Raw genomic sequence first — 18694 nt, forward strand, 5'->3', positions numbered from 1 at the left:
AATATTTACATAAATAGTATTGCTTCCCTTGCCCTTTTAAACACATTATTAATCAAACAAAAGGTAAGTCAAATTTTGGACTTAGTCTCCTTTTCTTTTGCCAACGATAAAAGCTGAGCGTTTTGACTTCATGTTGGCAACTCCTATTAATTTTATAGGGAGAAGAATATCAAAGACAAAGAGGAAGTGATGATAAATTAAAAACCGGTTATTATTCCCACTTGCCTTATATGCATCTTGGAAATGAAATGGTAATGCTCGCCACTTACTCGAAAAAGAAAGATGCACCCCATTCTTCATATTCAACTAATCTCATATCATGTATATTTTCATATAGAAAGTCCTCTTGAAAAGATATACTCTCTCTATCTAATTTGTCATTTTGATAAGTAAATAAACACTATATTTCACTAACTCGGTTCTATTCATCATATTCCACTTATTTATCTTATTACTTTTTCATTATATTTTTTAAAACTCATGACAAACTCAAATGTGACTCTTAGTATAGATACAACCAGTCTCCATCTTAATTACATAGTATACAATTAGAAAATTGTCTACATACACATAGGAGGTGACATTTACTAATCCCCTTATCTCGAAAAGCATATAAGAATTGCAAGTTGGATAGTTGCACACACGTTCGTATCTTGAACCCCAACACAACATTGATCACTTGATTGATTCAATTCCCCTTGTGGTAGCTATATAAACTCACCTCCATCACCACCATTTCTACTCAATCCACAGCTACAATCATCAAGAATGGGTTGTTCCTCAATCATCATGATGATGATGCTCACTTGCTTCCTCATCTTTGTCTCAACCGTTTCCTCATCAGCCCCACTCTCCGTGGGCTTCTACAAATACTCTTGCCCACCCGCTGAAGCCATTGTCCGGAAACACGTTGATGGGGTACGAACTAAACCCTAATGGCAAGCCCAATAACAGTGACGGCCCATCAGCCCAGAGCCCAAGAAAGAGTATCTGTTCGGCACCAAAGAGTTCGGCACGACCAAAGAGTTCGGACTCAGCCTACAGCTCGGTAAAAGCCGACCAGTCAAGCTCTCCTCTCAGATCGGCAAGAGCTGATCGGTAAAGTCCAGCAGTTCGGTCTCAGCATTCGACCGAACTAGGAGTTAGTGGACTCATGAAAGGCCTCCACGACCTCCGCTATACCCACGATCTATTTAGTGGTACGAAGCAGTTATTGAGCAGTTATTGCTCACCCACGATCTTGTTAGTGGGGCTGCAAACCACGACCTTAGTTCAATGTATAAATAGAACTTAGATCAGATAGAAAAGGGTTAAGCTCTCTAGAGATAAAATCATATAGCAAGTCTGTGTTGTAAGCTGTAATCCCAGATCAAGCAATACAATCTTGCCCTCCCTTCTTCCCGTGGACGTAGATTTACTTCAGTAAATCGAACCACGTAAATTCACCGTGTCGTAATTTATTTTTACGAGCATTCATCATCATCAATAATTCGCGGATTCATCACTGGCGCCGTCTGTGGGAAACAGAGAACAAAATTTGTGATAAAGCGAATTTTTGATCCATTTTTTCCACCCAAAAAATGCATACCAGATCACAGAGTACCCGTATTCCTGCCCGTGAGAACCAGGAGGAAGCCAATCCATCCCATAGGTCTGGAAAACAGCCTAGGGATAAATCCACCACCAGTTCTCATGGCGAAGGAACAAGCCGCTCCAAAAATCGTCCCACTGAGTCTTCCCAGCAGCCCGATTTGAATGAGGCTGTCAAGCAGTTTTTGGAGGCGAAGCAGGAGGAATTCTTAACCTTCCTGCGAAAAAGCCAAAAGCAGCCGGAGACGAAAACGGCGGATTCTCCGTCTCCCTCAGCACAAGAAAGTCACTACCGCAGTAGTGTCGCATCTCCCAGGAGAAAGAATCCCCGTCCCCCACATGGTCCAGCTCCTCCTCGGTACCGGAATCACAGGAGAACTCAATCTCCTCCATACCGACGAGATATCGGATTCGCCGTGTACGGAGCACTGAAGACTCCGTTCTCGGACGACATCACCCGAACTCCCCTACCACAGAACTACCGAACTCCGTCGATGACTTACGACGGGCTCGTGGATCCTCACGATTTCTTGGGGCGCTATCAATATAACATGGCGAACCAGGGTCTCAACGAGGTCCACATGTGCAAGCTGTTTCCCGAGCTGCTCATCGGGAACGCGAGAAGGTGGTTCGATAGCCTCCCCCAGGGCAGCATCAGATCTTACCGAGATCTAATGGATGCCTTCCACAGGAGGTTCTTTCAGAAAGCGGAAGCCCGAATCACTTCGGCTCAGCTGCTTTCCATTCGTCAAGGTCGCGACGAAAAAATCAGCGACTTTATGACAAGATTCCACAAGGAATGCCTGCAAGTAGACGATCTCAACGATCTGCTTGTCATTTCGGCATTCCAAAATGGAATCCTGCCCGGAGCTCTCTACAGGAAGCTCGTTGAGTGCGGTCCGCAGACAGCTCAGGAAATGTGGGACATTGCGGACCAGTACTCCCGGGCCGATGAGGCAGACCGTCGCAAACGGTCGTTAGACAGCTCATCGTCCCGAGGAGACAGAAGGAAGCCCGATCATAGCGATCAGGGGCATCCTCGCCGGACTCCATTTGAAAGAATTCAAAGGGCTCCGGTGCAAGACAGATTGGGACCTCGTCTCAATCCCGAGAAGCCGCCCGCTCAGTTCGTACCGCTGAACAAGCCGAGAGCGGAAATTTTCGAACTGCACTCTGACCTATTCGAAAAGCCAAAGCGGATGACGAAATCAGCCGCGCGCCGACCACAGGATAACTACTGCTCCTACCATCAAGACCACGGTCACGATACTGAGGAGTGCAGAAACTTGGCTGCAGGTATCGATGTTCTTGTGAAGGCAGGGACATTGAAAAAATACCGAAGTAAGCAGCCAAAGAAGAATAAAAAGCAGAGTGGTGCGAACTGCGCTCCTCAGGATCCGAAAAGGCAGCCGGATCCCGAAGACGATGACGAGCCGCAATATGATGGAGTAATCCAGACTATTGACGCGCTCCCTGCCGGGAAGACCAAGTCGTCCCTAAAGTCAGAACGCAGAGGCTCCAATCGAGAGGAGCCAACGCATAAAAGGCTGAAGCAGGACGAAGTGATTACGTTCTCGGCTGCTGATCCCGTCCCGGCCATTTCTCCTCACCAAGACGCCATTGTCATCCAAGCCGGAGTGGCAAACAAACTGATCCACAGGGTGTTTGTGGATACAGGAGCGTCGGTTAGCATTCTTTTTAAAGAGTGCTTCGACAAACTAGAAGTGGACCCAGCTCGGCTCAGTCCGGCTCCGCTTCCCCTGAAGAGCTTCACCCAGGAGGACACCCGCCCTGAAGGTATTATCAGCCTTCCGATCACGGTGGGGAAAGCGCCTACTAGCTCCAGTACGATGATTGAGTTTTTCGTGGTGAAAGCTCGGTCCCCGTACAACGTCATCCTGGGAAGAGACTGGCTCAACACAGTTCGGGCCGTTTGCTCCACCTATCACCTCACCATCAAGATCCCTACTAAAGGAGGGATAGCGGTCATCCGAGGTGACCAAAAGAGAGCAAAGGAATGTCTGCAAATTGCGCTTAGAAGTGCCGAGCAGTCAGATCGGCACCACCAAGCATAGCAATCACAGCAGCCGGAGTCAGAGGCGATGACCGAAGTCATACCGGAGCCGAACTCGATGACAGTTCAGCTGTACGAAGACGATCCATCCAGAACGGTTAAGATCGGCTTCGCGGGAACGCCCCTACTTCGGGAAAAAACCATCCAGCTCCTCAAGGAGTATAAAGACGTCTTTGCATGGTCTCCGTTGGACATGACCGGAGTGCCCCCCGAGGTAATCACTCATCGGTTAAATATTGATCCTTCAGTCCGGCCGATAAAACAGAAGCAAAGGCTCTTTGCGGCAGAACGAAGTCAAGTCATCCATGACGAAGTCCGTCAATTATTGAAGGCGGATGTGTTATTCGAAGTGAAGTATCCTTCGTGGGTGGCCAATCCTGTCATGATCAAGAAAAAGGAAGGAGGATGGCGGATGTGCATAGATTTCACCGATCTAAATAAGCACTGTCCCAAAGATTGCTATCCCCTTCCGAACATAGATAAAAAAGTAGAAGCTTTGATAGGCTTTGAAATTTTTTGTTTTCTTGATCTGTACAAAGGATACCATCAAGTTTTAATGGATGAGATTGACGCTTCAAAAACGGCCTTCATTACTGATTTCGGCATTTTCGCTTATAAAAAGATGCCATTCGGTTTAAAGAATGCCGGAGCCACTTATCAAAGGATGGTAGACAAGCTTTTTCGGCACCTGATTGGAAAGGAGGTCGAAGTGTATGTTGACGATATAGTCGTCAAAAGCAAAAGCACTTCGGAGTACGAGCACAACCTCAAGTCCACTCTCGACGTGCTCAAGAAAGCCAACCTCAAACTTAATCCCCAAAAGTGTACCTTTTTGGTAGATTCGGGAAAGTTTCTGGGTTGTTGGGTTTCAAAGGACGGACTCAAGGCAAACCCCTCAAAAGTTCAAGTCGTTCAGAACATGGCAATGCCGAAGTCCATACATGACGTGCAAAGGCTAACCGGATGTCTAGCCGCACTGAATCGATTCCTTTCCCAAGCAGCCGAAAAGCAACTGCCGTTCTTCAAGGTGTTGAAAAAGGCACCAAAGTTCGAGTGGGGAGCCGAGCAGAAAAAGGCCTTTGACGAGCTCAAAAGTTATCTAGCCGAGCTTCCTACTCTCTCTGCTCCAACCGAAGCCGAAGTAATATTCTTATACTTAGCGGCATCGGATCAAACCATCAGCGCGGTGCTTGTACGAGAAGAAGGCCTAAAGCAGCTTCCCATCTACTTTACAAGCCGAGCATTAAGAGGTCCAGAAACCAGGTATCAACCTCTGGAAAAGATTGCTCTGGCATTAGTAAATGCAGCAAGGAGACTGCGGCCATACTTCTATGCTCACAAGGTATGCGTCTTAACTGATCTGCCACTTCGGCAAGTGTTGACCAAACCAGAAGCATCAGGCAGAATCGCTAAGTGGGCTATAGAGTTGGGAGAGCACACAATTGAATATCTACCTCGGAAAGCCATCAAGGGACAAGCCTTGGCAGATTTTCTTGCAGAAGCAAAGTTCGATCAAGCAATTCCTGTTATTGCCGAACAGAAGAATTCTGCCAGTGCCGAACTGGCACAGCCCTTGGAATCCGAAGTAGAGCCGCCGGACTGCTGGAGCGGATTCGTAGATGGAGCTTCAAACAAGATGGGAAGTGGAGCTGGTATTTTACTTGTCGCTCCCGACGGACACGAGGTAACCTACTCACTTCGGTTCCTATTCCCCACTACTAATAATGAAGCCGAGTACGAAGCCCTCCTAGCCGGACTCCAGTTAGCGCAAAGTCTGCTCGTCAAATCTCTCAAAGTCCATTGTGATTCACAAGTCATAGTAAATCACATGTTGGGTACAAGTGAAGCTCGTGACGAGAGAATGAAGAAGTATTTGGACAAAGCGCAAAGCATCAGCCGAAGTTTCTCCTATTTTCGGATAATCCGCATTCCCAGAGCGGAAAATAGCCGAGCAGATACCTTAAGTAAGTTGGCCTCAGATCCGAACTCAAAGGCGGAAGAATTAATGCATCGAAGCATTGATGAAGCCGAGGTACATTCAGTATCCAGCTCGCCGAACTGGATGACGCCGATCTTGCAGTATCTGGATCAAGGACAATTGCCCGAGGATAAGAGAGAAGCTCGGAAGATCACATGCCGAGCACTTCGGTACGAACTTCATGAAGGAGTCCTCTTTAGAAAGTCTTACCTCCAGCCGTTATTGCGGTGCGTAGGACCAGAAGAGACGGACTACATCCTCAGAGAAGTTCATGAAGGATCGTGCGGTAGCCACATCGGAGCCAGAGCTTTAGCTAAAAAAGTTCTGAGATGGGGATATTATTGGCCAACCATGGTGCAAGAGGCAGTGCAGCTCGTCAAGAAGTGTACGAAGTGCCAAATTCATGCAAATGTCCCAAGGATGCCGCAGACCGATCTATACACTATGCAAAGCCCTTGGCCTTTCATGCAATGGGGCATAGACATAGTGGGACCACTTCCTCAAGCTCCTCGGCAAATGAAATTCCTTATCGTTGCCGTGGACTACTTCACGAAGTGGGTGGAGGCTGAACCATTAGCTACGATAACGAGCTCAAAGGCATTGGACTTCGTCTGGAAGAACATAGTGTGCCGATTTGGCATACCCCACATCCTCATCTCGGATAATGGGACTCAGTTCACCGACAAGACGTTCAAGAATTGGTGCCAAGAGCTGAACATTCAACAGCGGTTCACTTCGGTCTCCCATCCCCAAGCAAATGGACAAACGGAAGTAACGAACCGGATTCTGGTGAAAGGGTTAAAAGCTCGGTTAGAACAAGCCAAAGGACAATGGGTAGAAAATCTCCCTCAAGTCCTATGGTCCTACCGAACTACACCCAAAACCTCCAACGGTGAAACTCCGTATAGTCTGGTGTACGGCACTGAAGCCGTAATTCCGGTGGAGATCGGCGTACCCAGTCCCCGAACTCTAAATTTCTCCTCAGAAATGAATGACGACGGACTGAGAGCAGAACTAGATCTCGCCGAAGAAAGAAGAGAATTGGCGTGCATAAAAGCAGCCAAGTATAAGGAGCAAGTAGCCCGGTATTATAACCAAAGGGTGAAAAAGCTTCAATTTCAAGTGGGAGATCTCGTCTTGAGAAACAACGAAGTAAGCCGAGCAGAAAAGCTGGGCAAACTCGAACCCACATGGGAGGGTCCGTATCGGGTGTCAGAAGTCCTCGGCAAAGGGTCTTATAAATTGACTCACATGTCAGGAGAACAAGTACCCCGAACATGGCACGTCTCCAACCTCAAGAAGTTCCACTTGTAAGAGACAAGGTCCGGTCAGTCTGTCTTGTGTCTAGTTCGGTCATAGGGGTACATGTTTTTATTTGTTTGTTTTTTACTTGTACCTTTTACTTGTCGTTTTATAAAAAGTTTAAAGTTTTTTTCTTTCGTCTTTTTCATTTTTTCCCTATGTGTTTTGTCTCTATGTGCTTGTCGTCTCTTACAAATGGTACCAAGGTATATCGTTCTTTAAAGACTGATCCCCTTTTTAGATCGATTATTAAAGACTATTGTGAGTCCAAGCTTCTAAGGAGGATATAAGACCACAAGTCAGCTTAACAAGCAGTCCGTCTGAAACGAACTGCAATAAGCCAACGATTGTGAGTCCAAGCTTCCAAGGAGGATACAAGACCGCAATTCAGCTTAACAAGCACTTCGTCTGAAACGAACTGCAATAAGGGAAAGTCCGATCCACGCGATAAACCTCGCCGAATTAGGACGACCAAGTTCGGTCAAAGAAGTTTACCTCATAAGACCGGGGACGACCATGTCTGGTCAAAGAGGTTTACTGCATAAGACCACTTCGGTTAACTGGGAAAGTCCGATCCACGCGATAAAACTCGCCGAATTAGGACAAGGGAAAGTTCGATCCCGGCGACAAAAATCGCCAAATTAGAACACAAACCAAGTCCGGTCAAAGATGTTTATTTCATCAGACCAAAGACGAGTCCGGTCAAAGATGTTTATTTCATCAGACCAAAGACGAGTCCGGTCAAAGATGTTTATTTCATCAGACCAAAGACGAGTCCGGTCAAAGATGTTTATTTCATCAGACCAAAGACGAGTCCGGTCAAAGAAGTTTACTTCATAAGACCAAGGACCAAGTCCGGTCAAAGAAGTTTACTTCATAAGACCGAGGACAAGTACGATGAAATTTTTTCGCTAAGCTGTAAATACAGTGTTAGAAGCGAAAACAAAATTTCATTTTTCAAATCTTGTTCGGCATACAACTCAGCTACCCTACAAAATGGCGTTACGCTATTACAAAGGACTATTCTACTGTCCAGGGTTGCTGAAGTTAAGCCACCTATCTGCAAAATCCTCTGGAAGCCGAGTTCGGTTGTTCCGAGCAGATGAAGAATAGGCAGGTCGACGAGATGCTATCCTCGACCCAACGCCTCTTCCCCGAGCCCGAGAAGTCCTAACACCTCGGCGATGAAGAGTCTCTGCAATAATCATCTGCTGATCTTGCTCGCTCATAGTCACAACTCCTCGGCGAATTTCAGTCCGTCCCTGTCTTGACGATTCCGGTTGCTCCTGAGCCCGTTCTCGTCTTGACGTTTCCGGCTGTTCCGGAGTTCGTTGTTGACTGGAAGTAGGATTTTGAACAAGGGAACCAGAGGCTTGATCTGGAGTGCGAGCATCTGTTGGCACGACATGCCGAAGGAATCTTTCTATGGAGGGGCGCCGAGAAAGAACAATGTCGTACCGAGAAGCCCAGCGCCGTAATGATTTCACAACTTGTTGGCAAGCCGAGCTCTCCAGCGCATTGTTCCTCCGGAGTACATGATATTCCTCCCACAGTTCGTCAACTCGACTCTGAACATCTGATATGGTCAATCCCCCGCGCACACGGATGTAATCCTCGTACGCAGTCCTCTCAGCAACGGTCGTATTCAGCTCGGCCTCCAGATCCTTCTTATCGGACTCTAAGTCCTTATTATCGGCCTCCAGCTTCACTAAACGAGCCAGAAGCTCGTCATTCCTCGTCTGATCGGCTATAGCTCTTTTCTCAGCTTCGTCTAAAGCCGAAGAGTACAGCCGTTTCCAGTGAAGTATCTCCATCTCCTTGAGTACAAAGCAGCTATATTAGTTCGGCAGCTGTACCGAGCAGATAGTAAAATACAACAGGAATAAAGGCGAGTACGAAAAGCTATACGAAGACAAGTGTAGAGAATTTTTCATTCACAGGGAAAATTTTTTACACTAGGAGGGCTTCAAGGCCATTTTACAAGGAAGAAACTAGACTAAGAGAAGGGAGACGAAATCATACTCCGCCAGCTTCGTCTCCGGCTCCTTGGTCTGGTTCAGCTTCTTTCTCCCGAACTACCTCAGCCTCGGCCTCGCCTCCTGCCGGCCTCGCCTCCGCCTCCTGATCGGCCTCCTTCTCCGGATGCCCGGCCCGCTCGACTTCGGCCTCCAGCTCCGGCGGCTCGGCCTCACCCTCTCCGTTGTAAGTCGAAGCGGGTGAAACGGGTCCCACGGAGGCAAAGATAGCCTCCAGGTTCTCGTCCCGATCAGCTCGGCAACTCCGGACTCGGTCTGCAGAAAGCAGGACCGAAGATGAAGCGAGCTCCTCAAGGAGCGGCAGATTCTGAAGCCGAGCTGCTATTTCTCGGCTGTACAGAGGCAGCACGACGTCGGCCCCCTGCTCGCCCTTATCGGCAATTAGCCTTACCAGACTACCGACAAAGGCCGAGAACTGGCTGCTCAAAAAGAGTTTCTCCGTGTAAACACGGAGAGCCTCCCCCTGGGCAGCCACGGCGGCAGCATCCCTCCGTTTCGTCTGCTCTCGCTGGATGACGAGCTGGTTTTTGGCAAACTGAGCTTCATCCTGGGCCGAAATCCTAGCAGCTCTGGCTTTCTCAAAGTTAGCCTCAGCCTGTTCGGCCCGATGACAAGCAGCCGCCAACTTCCTCTGCATCTCAGCATAGTCATTGGACGCTTTGGAGAGTTCGACGGCGACGAGCTTGGAGAGCATATCGTTCCTCTGAAAATGGATAAAGAAAAAAGTCAACAAAGGGGCCACAAAAAATACAGGAAAAAAGGCAAGGCCAGAAAATCAAGAAGAGAATTCACCTCGGCGAAGTCCGTGGGCCATAAAAACGGCTCACAGATATGTTCCGAAGGAGGCGCCAAGACCACGTCTTTCTCTGGCGCTCTCGGGGGCTTCTGGGCCTTCCCCCTCCCCTTTGCCGAAGTCGACTCCGGCTTCTTCGGATCCGAAGAGGTTTTTTGCCTTTTCGGAGTCCTCTCGGCATCAGACGCCGAGCTGGTGGTTTTCGGCCTCTCCGGCTCCTTGGACTCCGAAGATTTGCGGCTAGCCTTACTCAGCATGTACACTGCCAAAAAGCAAGAAAGCAAAGTCAGATTTTCTTCGTTAAAGCAGTAGAGCATAAAGATAAAGAGAAATCCTCACCCTCGGCCTCTTCGTCCGAAGACGAGATGTCGAACACGACGTCGCCCTTGACGAGCTCAGACTCCGTGTATTGTTTCCTAACTATGGGAATCTTGTTGAGCTCGCCATCGAGCTCGTCCAACGGTTCAGGCCGAGGATGACGGATAACGGACTCCGGCCCTCTCCAGGGAAAACTAGGAGCCGCGGTCCTATCATAGTAGAAGAAGCGATTTTGCCACTTCGGCCACTTCGTTTTACAAAAGGCCCTAAAGGGCTGTAAAGGGATCAAGTAAAACCAAGACCCCTTCCTCTTAAATTGAAAGAATTTAAGGATCGCCTTCAAAGACAAATCCCTTCCTAACCTACGGAGTTCGGCAGCGAAGGCCGACAAGTGCCTCCAAGAGTTCGGAGTCACTTGGCCTAAAGGAAGCTGAAAAAAATCTAGTAAATCTATAAAGGCAGAAGGGAGGGGGAAACGAAGCCCGCATTCTAAGCAGGCCTCATACACGGTGGCGTACCCCTCCGGCGGGGAGTCAGCCCTATGATCACCGTCAGGTACCACCGCCTTCCCCCCAGGAAAAAAGTATTTTTCGGGTAGGGATATCACAGTATCCTTACTCAAAATACTATGGAAATACTCTACGGTCTTCTCCCCGGACTCTTTCCGGCTAGAAGACCCCTTATCCCCTTTCCTACCGCTACCCGACTCCGAAGAAGAAGACATTTTTCTTACTTTTTGAAGATGAAGAAAGTCTGAAGAAGCTCTTGAAAGCGGAAGAAAATTTCTCGAAAAAGAGAGAGTATAGAAGACGCAACAGCAAAAGTGTTCAAATGAGGAAGAAAGAGCATATTTATCAGATTCGGGAAAGATTTCGAGATCGTTGCGCCGTTTCGAATCCCACCTTTTCAGGATTCAACGGCCGGATTTTTCTGTCGCATTTAATGCAGGCACGCGCAAGGCACGTCCCCTGACGTCAGCCTCCCCCTTACCATTATCCAGAATGCCGAAGTGACTCACCTCGCCGAAGTGATTCACTTCGCTTTTCGGGGGGGGTAGTGATGGGGTACGAACTAAACCCTAATGGCAAGCCCAATAACAGTGACGGCCCATCAGCCCAGAGCCCAAGAAAGAGTATCTGTTCGGCACCAAAGAGTTCGGCACGACCAAAGAGTTCGGACTCAGCCTACAGCTCGGTAAAAGCCGACCAGTCAAGCTCTCCTCTCAGATCGGCAAGAGCTGATCGGTAAAGTCCAGCAGTTCGGTCTCAGCATTCGACCGAACTAGGAGTTAGTGGACTCATGAAAGGCCTCCACGACCTCCGCTATACCCACGATCTATTTAGTGGTACGAAGCAGTTATTGAGCAGTTATTGCTCACCCACGATCTTGTTAGTGGGGCTGCAAACCACGACCTTAGTTCAATGTATAAATAGAACTTAGATCAGATAGAAAAGGGTTAAGCTCTCTAGAGATAAAATCATATAGCAAGTCTGTGTTGTAAGCTGTAATCCCAGATCAAGCAATACAATCTTGCCCTCCCTTCTTCCCGTGGACGTAGATTTACTTCAGTAAATCGAACCACGTAAATTCACCGTGTCGTAATTTATTTTTACGAGCATTCATCATCATCAATAATTCGCGGATTCATCACACGTCAACAAGTTTGTCTCCCGCAACCCCGGCCTCGCAGCTTGCCTCATCCGCCTCCATTTCCACGACTGCTTCGTTAGGGTACATGCCATAAATTTTTTTCTTATTTATATTTCCTTATGATAAATTATTACATTTGATAGAAATGCAAACTACATCTTTCCTACAAACTCCAATCTATGATCAAGATCATTTAATGTCAACATATGATAAGTAACGTCAATAGAAAATGAACAGAACGTCAGTTTGTACAATATATAGAGATGGCATTTGATTACATCCCTCCATCACGAGCGGCCTGTTACACTTATATAATGATATCAGTTCTTTTTCCACTGGGATATTGTTCATTTTGTTATATTTATTTTTTTCTTTCATTTGCCAACAACACAGGGATGCGACGCATCAGTGTTGTTGGACGGGCACGCCTCAGAGAAGGAAAGCATCCCAAACAAGGGAAGTCTCCGAGGCTTCGAAGTGATCGACGCCACCAAAGCCGAGCTCGAGCGCCTCTGCCCTCGAACCGTCTCGTGCGCCGACGTCCTCGCCTTCGCCGCCCGCGACAGCGCCGCCAAGCTAGGCAAAATCAGCTACCCCGTCCCCTCTGGCCGCCGCGACGGCCGAGTCTCCTCCGTAACCGAGCCCCTCCTCAACCTGCCGCCCCCCTTCTTCAACGCCACCTCCCTCCGGGACAACTTCGCCGCGAAGGGACTCTCCCTCGACGAGATGGTGACCCTCTCCGGCGCCCACTCCATCGGAATCTCCCACTGCAGCTCCTTCACCAGCCGCCTCTACCCGACCACCGACCCCACGCTCGACCCCAAATTCGCGGCTCTACTGAAGAGGAAGTGCCCGGCAAACTCCACGGTAGATCGCACCGTCAATCTCGATTCGATCACGCCGGATTGTTTGGACAACAAGTTCTACGTCGGATTGAGGGCGAATAGGGGGGTTTTGACGACGGATCAGGTGCTGCAGAGCAGCCCCTTGACGGCGGGGCTGGTGGCGGAGAATGCGAGGAGTAATGGGGCGTGGGGGAAGAAGTTTGCGGCGGCGATGGTGAAGATGGGAGGGATTGAGGTACTCACGGGGAAGAAGGGTGAGATCAGGAAGAAATGCCGTTTTGTCAACTGATTGATTGTTTTCGTTTTTTTTGTGTTTGGTTTTTTCATTTTTGGGAAATTCTTTTCATTTGTTATTTGTGAGTATTCATGTAAGATCAGTGGAACATCTGCTGATTAAAATTGATGTATTTTGCATGTGTTACTTATGATGTTATGCTTTATTCAAATATTCATGCCTTTTGCCATGCATCAAAATATACTTTTCCGCCCCTGAAAATAGGAACTTTTGAAATGACACGAGTTTTAATGCAAAATTGATTAAGTAAGAGAGATAGAAAGAAAAGCGTGTTAGTGAAAAATGAGTTCCACCTCACTAGGGAGAAAGAAAATTTTAAAATAGAAAGTTTATACTTTTAGGAGACGAACTAAGAAGGAAATAGTTTCTATTTTTAAGGGACGGATGAAGTTTAATTATATGCTACTATTTGGAAATTAAGTACGCAGATCCATTTTTTCCTTTGGATAATCACTTTCCTTAACACTATACTCCCTTCGTCCCACTCTAAGTGAAATATTTCTTATTCGACACAAGATTTTATGTAGTTTTGTTTTGTAAGTAAAACAGAGAGAATAAAGTACAACAAACCGAAGAAAAGAAAAAAGAAATGTTTCTATATTTAGAAATGTGTCATTTATAGTGAGATAATCCAAAAACAAAAATGTATCACTTAGAGGGAAACAGATAGAGATGATATTTTAGTGACCTTTTTGTTTTTCTTAGAAGGAGACTAAATGAGAGATTGATTAGAAAATATGTAAAGCGAATATCATTTCTAAATTCTAATGATGCATAATTAATGGTATAATATTTTGAACACACCGCGCTAAGTATGAGAAATGTGACTTTTCTAACAAAGCATTAATGATTTGATAAGAAGTCTCCCACACGATTAATAACGATGTATGTATATATAATATGCATGTTTGGATTTGATCGACGTTTTTGCAATCTTGCTCGTCAACTCAAAACCATCTGCCCAATATGAAATTCACCCTTGGATTGATCTACATTATTTCACAATATATCACAATGATCACCAAGACAACATTGTCATTTGCCAAATTATGAAATTCATCCGTGTTTACGCACGCTCATGTGATTCACTATCATGTGCCATGCGTCTACAACCAGTGGCGAAACTAGATTTTTAATGCGGGGGGCAAATTAATGGTAATGGTTATGGGATATTTGTGCTGTCGTCAACGGAAACAATGCCCATGAGGGATACGGATTGAAGCTTCATTTTTCGAAAGTTGCGCTATTCAGAATCAAAATTAGCTTGCTGGTGATGTTATTTAAGACCAAACATGGTTTAGCCTGACCCACTTATCGAATGAAATCGACCTGTGTTGGGTCAGATTTTTTAGAAAAGTGCAATCTAGGGTGATTGTACTCGAACTATCTGGTCAAATTGAGATCTAACTTGAGTCTAAGCTTGGCCGGTCCGACTCATTTGACTTCTTAATTTAGCTAAACCGTCCCACCTTAAACAATTGTAATAATCATTTACTACTATTAATTTCTTTGAGCTTTATATATATTGATGCTTACATTAAAGAGTCAATGCCATTTCCCACCTACCTTAATTGAGAACTTATCATAAATATACTAAGACTCCTATATACTCCTATCAAGAATTACAAAACACCAAAGCATATGCTGGAGATCGATCGACTATTGATTCTACATCTTAAACTTAGAACTTTAAGCATATGCTGGAGATTGATCGACTGCTGATTCTACATCTTAAACTTAGAACTTTTCAAGTGTTTTAAGATTTTAACTAATCTTATTAACCAACAAAACCGAGTACAACTTCATGGGCTAGCCCTATATAATTTCTAACGGATGAAATTATATGCAGAAAGATAGAATTCATAGATAAATCACAAATATCTCACAAATCACAAAGAGCTCTTTTAATCTTTTTCCATGTGGAGCCCACGAGAGGTGAGCATAAAGTGAATCAAACTCCATCACTTGTGCCGTGTGCTTCACATGTTGTACTTTTCTTTCTTTTCCCACCATTTTCATTTTCTTTTCCAGTATATATATTTATTTTCATCTTGCCCGCTTCGCTTCCCCATTCAACGTTTGGGATTTGCATCTATCTCCTCCCATCTCTCTTTGCCTCGCGAGAGTCTCTTCAGACTCTGCCCTCTATTTGATTCTCTTAAGATCGGTTTATGAGGTAATGATTCTGTCAAAGATCCTAATTTTATCACCTTCTTGTGGCTGTGTGCTTTTATTCCAGATCTGCCATTTTTGGGATTTGTAATCGGTAATATTTTTAGTTGTAGCTAGGGTTTGTTATGTTCGATTGGGTTTTGTGGTAGACTGTTCTTCAATTTTGTGGAGTTTTTATATTTCGATTTAGGCTTAGGGGATTTATTTAGCTGTAGGGTTTCCCTATGATCTTTAAAAAATTTAATTTTTTATATATTTAAAATTCTAAGTAGCTTTATCGTAGAGCTAATTAATGATCTGGATGGTTAGATCTTTCTAGGTTTTTAGTTTCTCATCGTAATTTCAATTCTATTATGCCAAAGTTGCTAACTTTTTGTCTTTTTCTTGACATACAGCTCGAAGGAGAAACCCACTCTCGGGCAAGTCTTTGAACATCCAGTTTTTTGCGTGTTAAGCAGATTCTTTTCACTTTTCAGTTATTTCTTTTTCCAAAATATTTAAGGATACTGGCAAAGTCTCTACCTCTGAGCATTTAAGGAGCTGATAATCTTTGCTTTTTGTGCTTTTTTTCTAACTTTGTAATGACTTTTAGCCGTCTCTTTTCTGCAAAACTATACCCTCTTTCTTAGTTGAGCTCATTACTGAACAACTTTGCCTGCATATTATGTTTTGATGAGTGGTGGTGTTGAATTATTTATTACAGTGGCACGCGGATTAAGACCCGCAAACGGAATATTGCTGCGCCACTTGACCCTGCAGCATTCTCGGATGCAGTGGTCCAGATTTATTTGGATAATGCTGGTGATCTGGTATATATATATAGGGTTGTGATCATATGATAACCCCTAATTTATATATATATATATATATATATATATATATCTTTACTGTCGTTTATTCTCTTACAGCTGAATCCTTGATTGCCTTTTCTGTGATGCATGTATCACCAATTGTCCTAATTGAGCAGGTTGGACACATGACGTTTTAAGTGTTAATCAATGGAAATGTCTGTTGTGGGTGCAGGAACTTATTGCAAAGTGCATTGAATCTTCAGACCTTAACTTCTCAAGATACGGCGACACCTTTTTTGAGGTTGATTTCTTAAGCTTTTGTCTTCTTCATACGTTGTTTTTCTAATTTTAAGGGTTTAGGGATTGAATAATGATGCACCTTTTCCTCTGAATAGAATGTGTCAGTGAATGTTAAGCAAATTATCTTGTCATGCGTGTTAACAAATAGTAATTCAATTTTCAGAACTTATGGCCAGATAGTAGATACACCCAATTTCTGTGGTTGATTAGTCATTTTTTGGAATATCATATACATTATGCAGTTTTTAAAATCATTTTGCCATAACTTCTCTTTTGCTTAAGGAACTGTTTTCAATTTTTATATTCATCCTTCAGATGTATGTTAGTGCTCAATTTTTTATTTTAAATACATAAGATTGTTTTGTGTTTTTCACTCATTCATCGGCACATTCCCTACTAATTGAATTTCATAAACCATTTACTACAAACTTGTTGAATCTGAGGTTATTTTGAATTTACTAAAATTGATGGCTAATGTTGTGGGACGAGGAATTGACGAGTTTGCAATTTCTTTGGTTTATTGGTTTTAAGGGTGCACTAATTATTTTGTGAATATAGGTTGTATTCAGGGGCACCCGTACACAACCTGGCACTATAAAGCTTGATGAGGGGGAGCGTCATCCATACTCTATATTTGACTGTGAACCTAGTCGTGAAGTGATTTTGCCATCTGTGATATATATTCAAAAGCTTTTGAGGAGAAGGCCTTTCCTCATAAAGAGTCTTGAAAATGTCATGCAAAAGTTCTTACAATCTTTGGAACTGTTCGAGCAGGATGAGAGGAAGAAGCTCGCTATTTTCACTGCACTTGCTTTTTCCCAGAAGTTATCTGGTCTCCCCCCTGAGACTGTCTTCCAGCCGTTGCTCAAGGATAACCTCATTGAAAAAGGGCTAGTTCTCTCATTCATCACTGATTTCTTCAAGGAATATCTGGTTGACAATAGCCTTGATGACCTCATTGCAATTCTCAAGCGGGCTAAGATTGAGGACAGCCTTATTGACTTTTTCCCATCTGCAAAGCGGAAACCTGAAGCTCTCTCTGAACATTTTACGTAAGTTACCTCCTTCTGCCCTTCCTTAACAAAAGAAAGGTTTTACTGAATTGCGGCCACATGTACTGTATTAACATCAGTTTGATAACAAATGCAGATATCAATCTATGATACCATCAAACATCAAACAGAAATTTCTTGGACATTGATTTGATATTTTCAGCTATCTTAAATGATTCTAACTTATCTTTGATTTCTTCGTATCTCAGCAAGGAAGGGCTTCTGTTATTGGTAGAGTACAATGAGAAGAAACTTTTTGAGGTGAAGCTTAAGGAAATGAAAACTGCGATAACAAACCAGATAAGTGAAGCTGCTGATGTAGCTGAAGTCATAGAAACAGTTAAACAACATGTGAAAGATGCTAAATTTCCAGACATTGAGGTTGTGCGGATTCTCTGGGATGTCCTCATGGATGCAGTGCAATGGTCTGGGAAAAACCAACAGCAAAATGCTAATTCTGCTCTACGTCAGGTACGGTCCGAATGTCCTGTATGCAGTTGTTTGTTGTGTTTTAGGCATAATGTTTTCTGTAAAATCCTTGTACATTTCAATTTTAGTGTGGTAACTTGCAACACTTGGTCATATTACAGAGCCAAATTACACAAAGGCTCTTTTAATCCCTATGATCACTTGTTTTTAGGCATGTATACTTCATCTAGTTGACTGCCCAACAAAATCACTAATTATAAAGGATGTTTTTTTCTTGTGTTTTCAGGTGAAAACATGGGCTGCTCTGCTGAATGCCTTCTGCACCACAGGAAAGCTTGAGCTTGAACTTGTCTACAAAGTTCAGGTCCAGTGCTACGAAGATGCTAAACTGATGAAGCTGTTTCCTGAAATAATAAGATCGCTTTATGATCAGGATGTTCTTGCAGAAGATACCATTCTTCACTGGTTCCGCAAAGGAACCAACCCTAAGGGCAGGTTGGCTGTGTTTTTATTGTTTTGTAAAGGAACCAACTCCATGGCTCTACTGCATTTTGCTTGAAACGTGAACTTTCTCATTCGATATTGTTGTTTCTTGGTGTGTTATAGGCAAACATTTGTGAAGTCATTGGAGCCATTTGTGAAATGGCTAGAGGAAGCTGAGGAAGAAGAGTAACTTGGCGACGCAGTCATCCTATCTGTATGGTAGCTGTTCGTATTCATGTTTTATTGTTATCGGCTACCTTGAACGCTAGTATTGTGTTCTGGCTGAAGAGAGCTGTTAATGTGAGATTTGATATTGGTGGCGTTTTTTCGTAATGTTTCTGGATTCGAAGACTCGTTATAATCTAATTGCATGTTGTTACTTTTTTATTTTTGAATTTTGCTATTGTTTAGTTCATGGAAGATAGTACAACGTTGAAAACTTAATTTATGACCTATTGAAAGCTAAATCAATACATCACTTGGTTTGTAGCCTAAACATCAAATTTCACAATTACTAGTCAAAAATCTTTTGCATGTCAAATAGGAGCAATACATTAGTAATGAGCCAAAATCATAAATTTGAAGA

General features: G+C 44.3%; 2 protein-coding genes across 4 annotated transcripts; both read left to right on the plus strand.

The window, feature by feature from the left end:
* Nucleotides 1-795: 795 nt before the first annotated feature.
* On the plus strand, nt 796-12875 carry LOC121779474 (peroxidase 5-like). The gene is made up of 3 exons (XM_042176804.1): nt 796-918; nt 11754-11822; nt 12135-12875. The coding sequence occupies exons 1-3, from the start codon at nt 796-798 to the stop codon at nt 12873-12875; spliced, it is 933 nt and encodes a 310-aa protein (XP_042032738.1).
* A 2000-nt stretch (nt 12876-14875) lies between these two features.
* Nucleotides 14876-18495, plus strand: LOC121778270 (basic leucine zipper and W2 domain-containing protein 2-like). 3 transcript variants are annotated; one of them, XM_042175588.1, is made up of 8 exons: nt 14876-15057; nt 15449-15502; nt 15757-15862; nt 16077-16145; nt 16703-17196; nt 17406-17667; nt 17912-18120; nt 18232-18495. In XM_042175588.1, exons 1-8 carry the CDS (start codon nt 15053-15055, stop codon nt 18296-18298), a joined length of 1266 nt encoding a protein of 421 aa, XP_042031522.1. In that variant the 5' UTR covers nt 14876-15052; the 3' UTR covers nt 18299-18495. The 3 variants fall into 3 exon arrangements, with proteins under 3 accessions (XP_042031522.1, XP_042031523.1, XP_042031524.1); XM_042175589.1 differs by having other exon boundaries at nt 14878-15057; nt 15449-15472; XM_042175590.1 differs by lacking the exon at nt 15449-15502 and having other exon boundaries at nt 14878-15057.
* Nucleotides 18496-18694: the final 199 nt, after the last annotated feature.

Source organism: Salvia splendens, chromosome 19 (assembly GCF_004379255.2).
Source record: "Salvia splendens isolate huo1 chromosome 19, SspV2, whole genome shotgun sequence".
NCBI classification, from domain to species: Eukaryota; Viridiplantae; Streptophyta; class Magnoliopsida; order Lamiales; family Lamiaceae; genus Salvia; species Salvia splendens.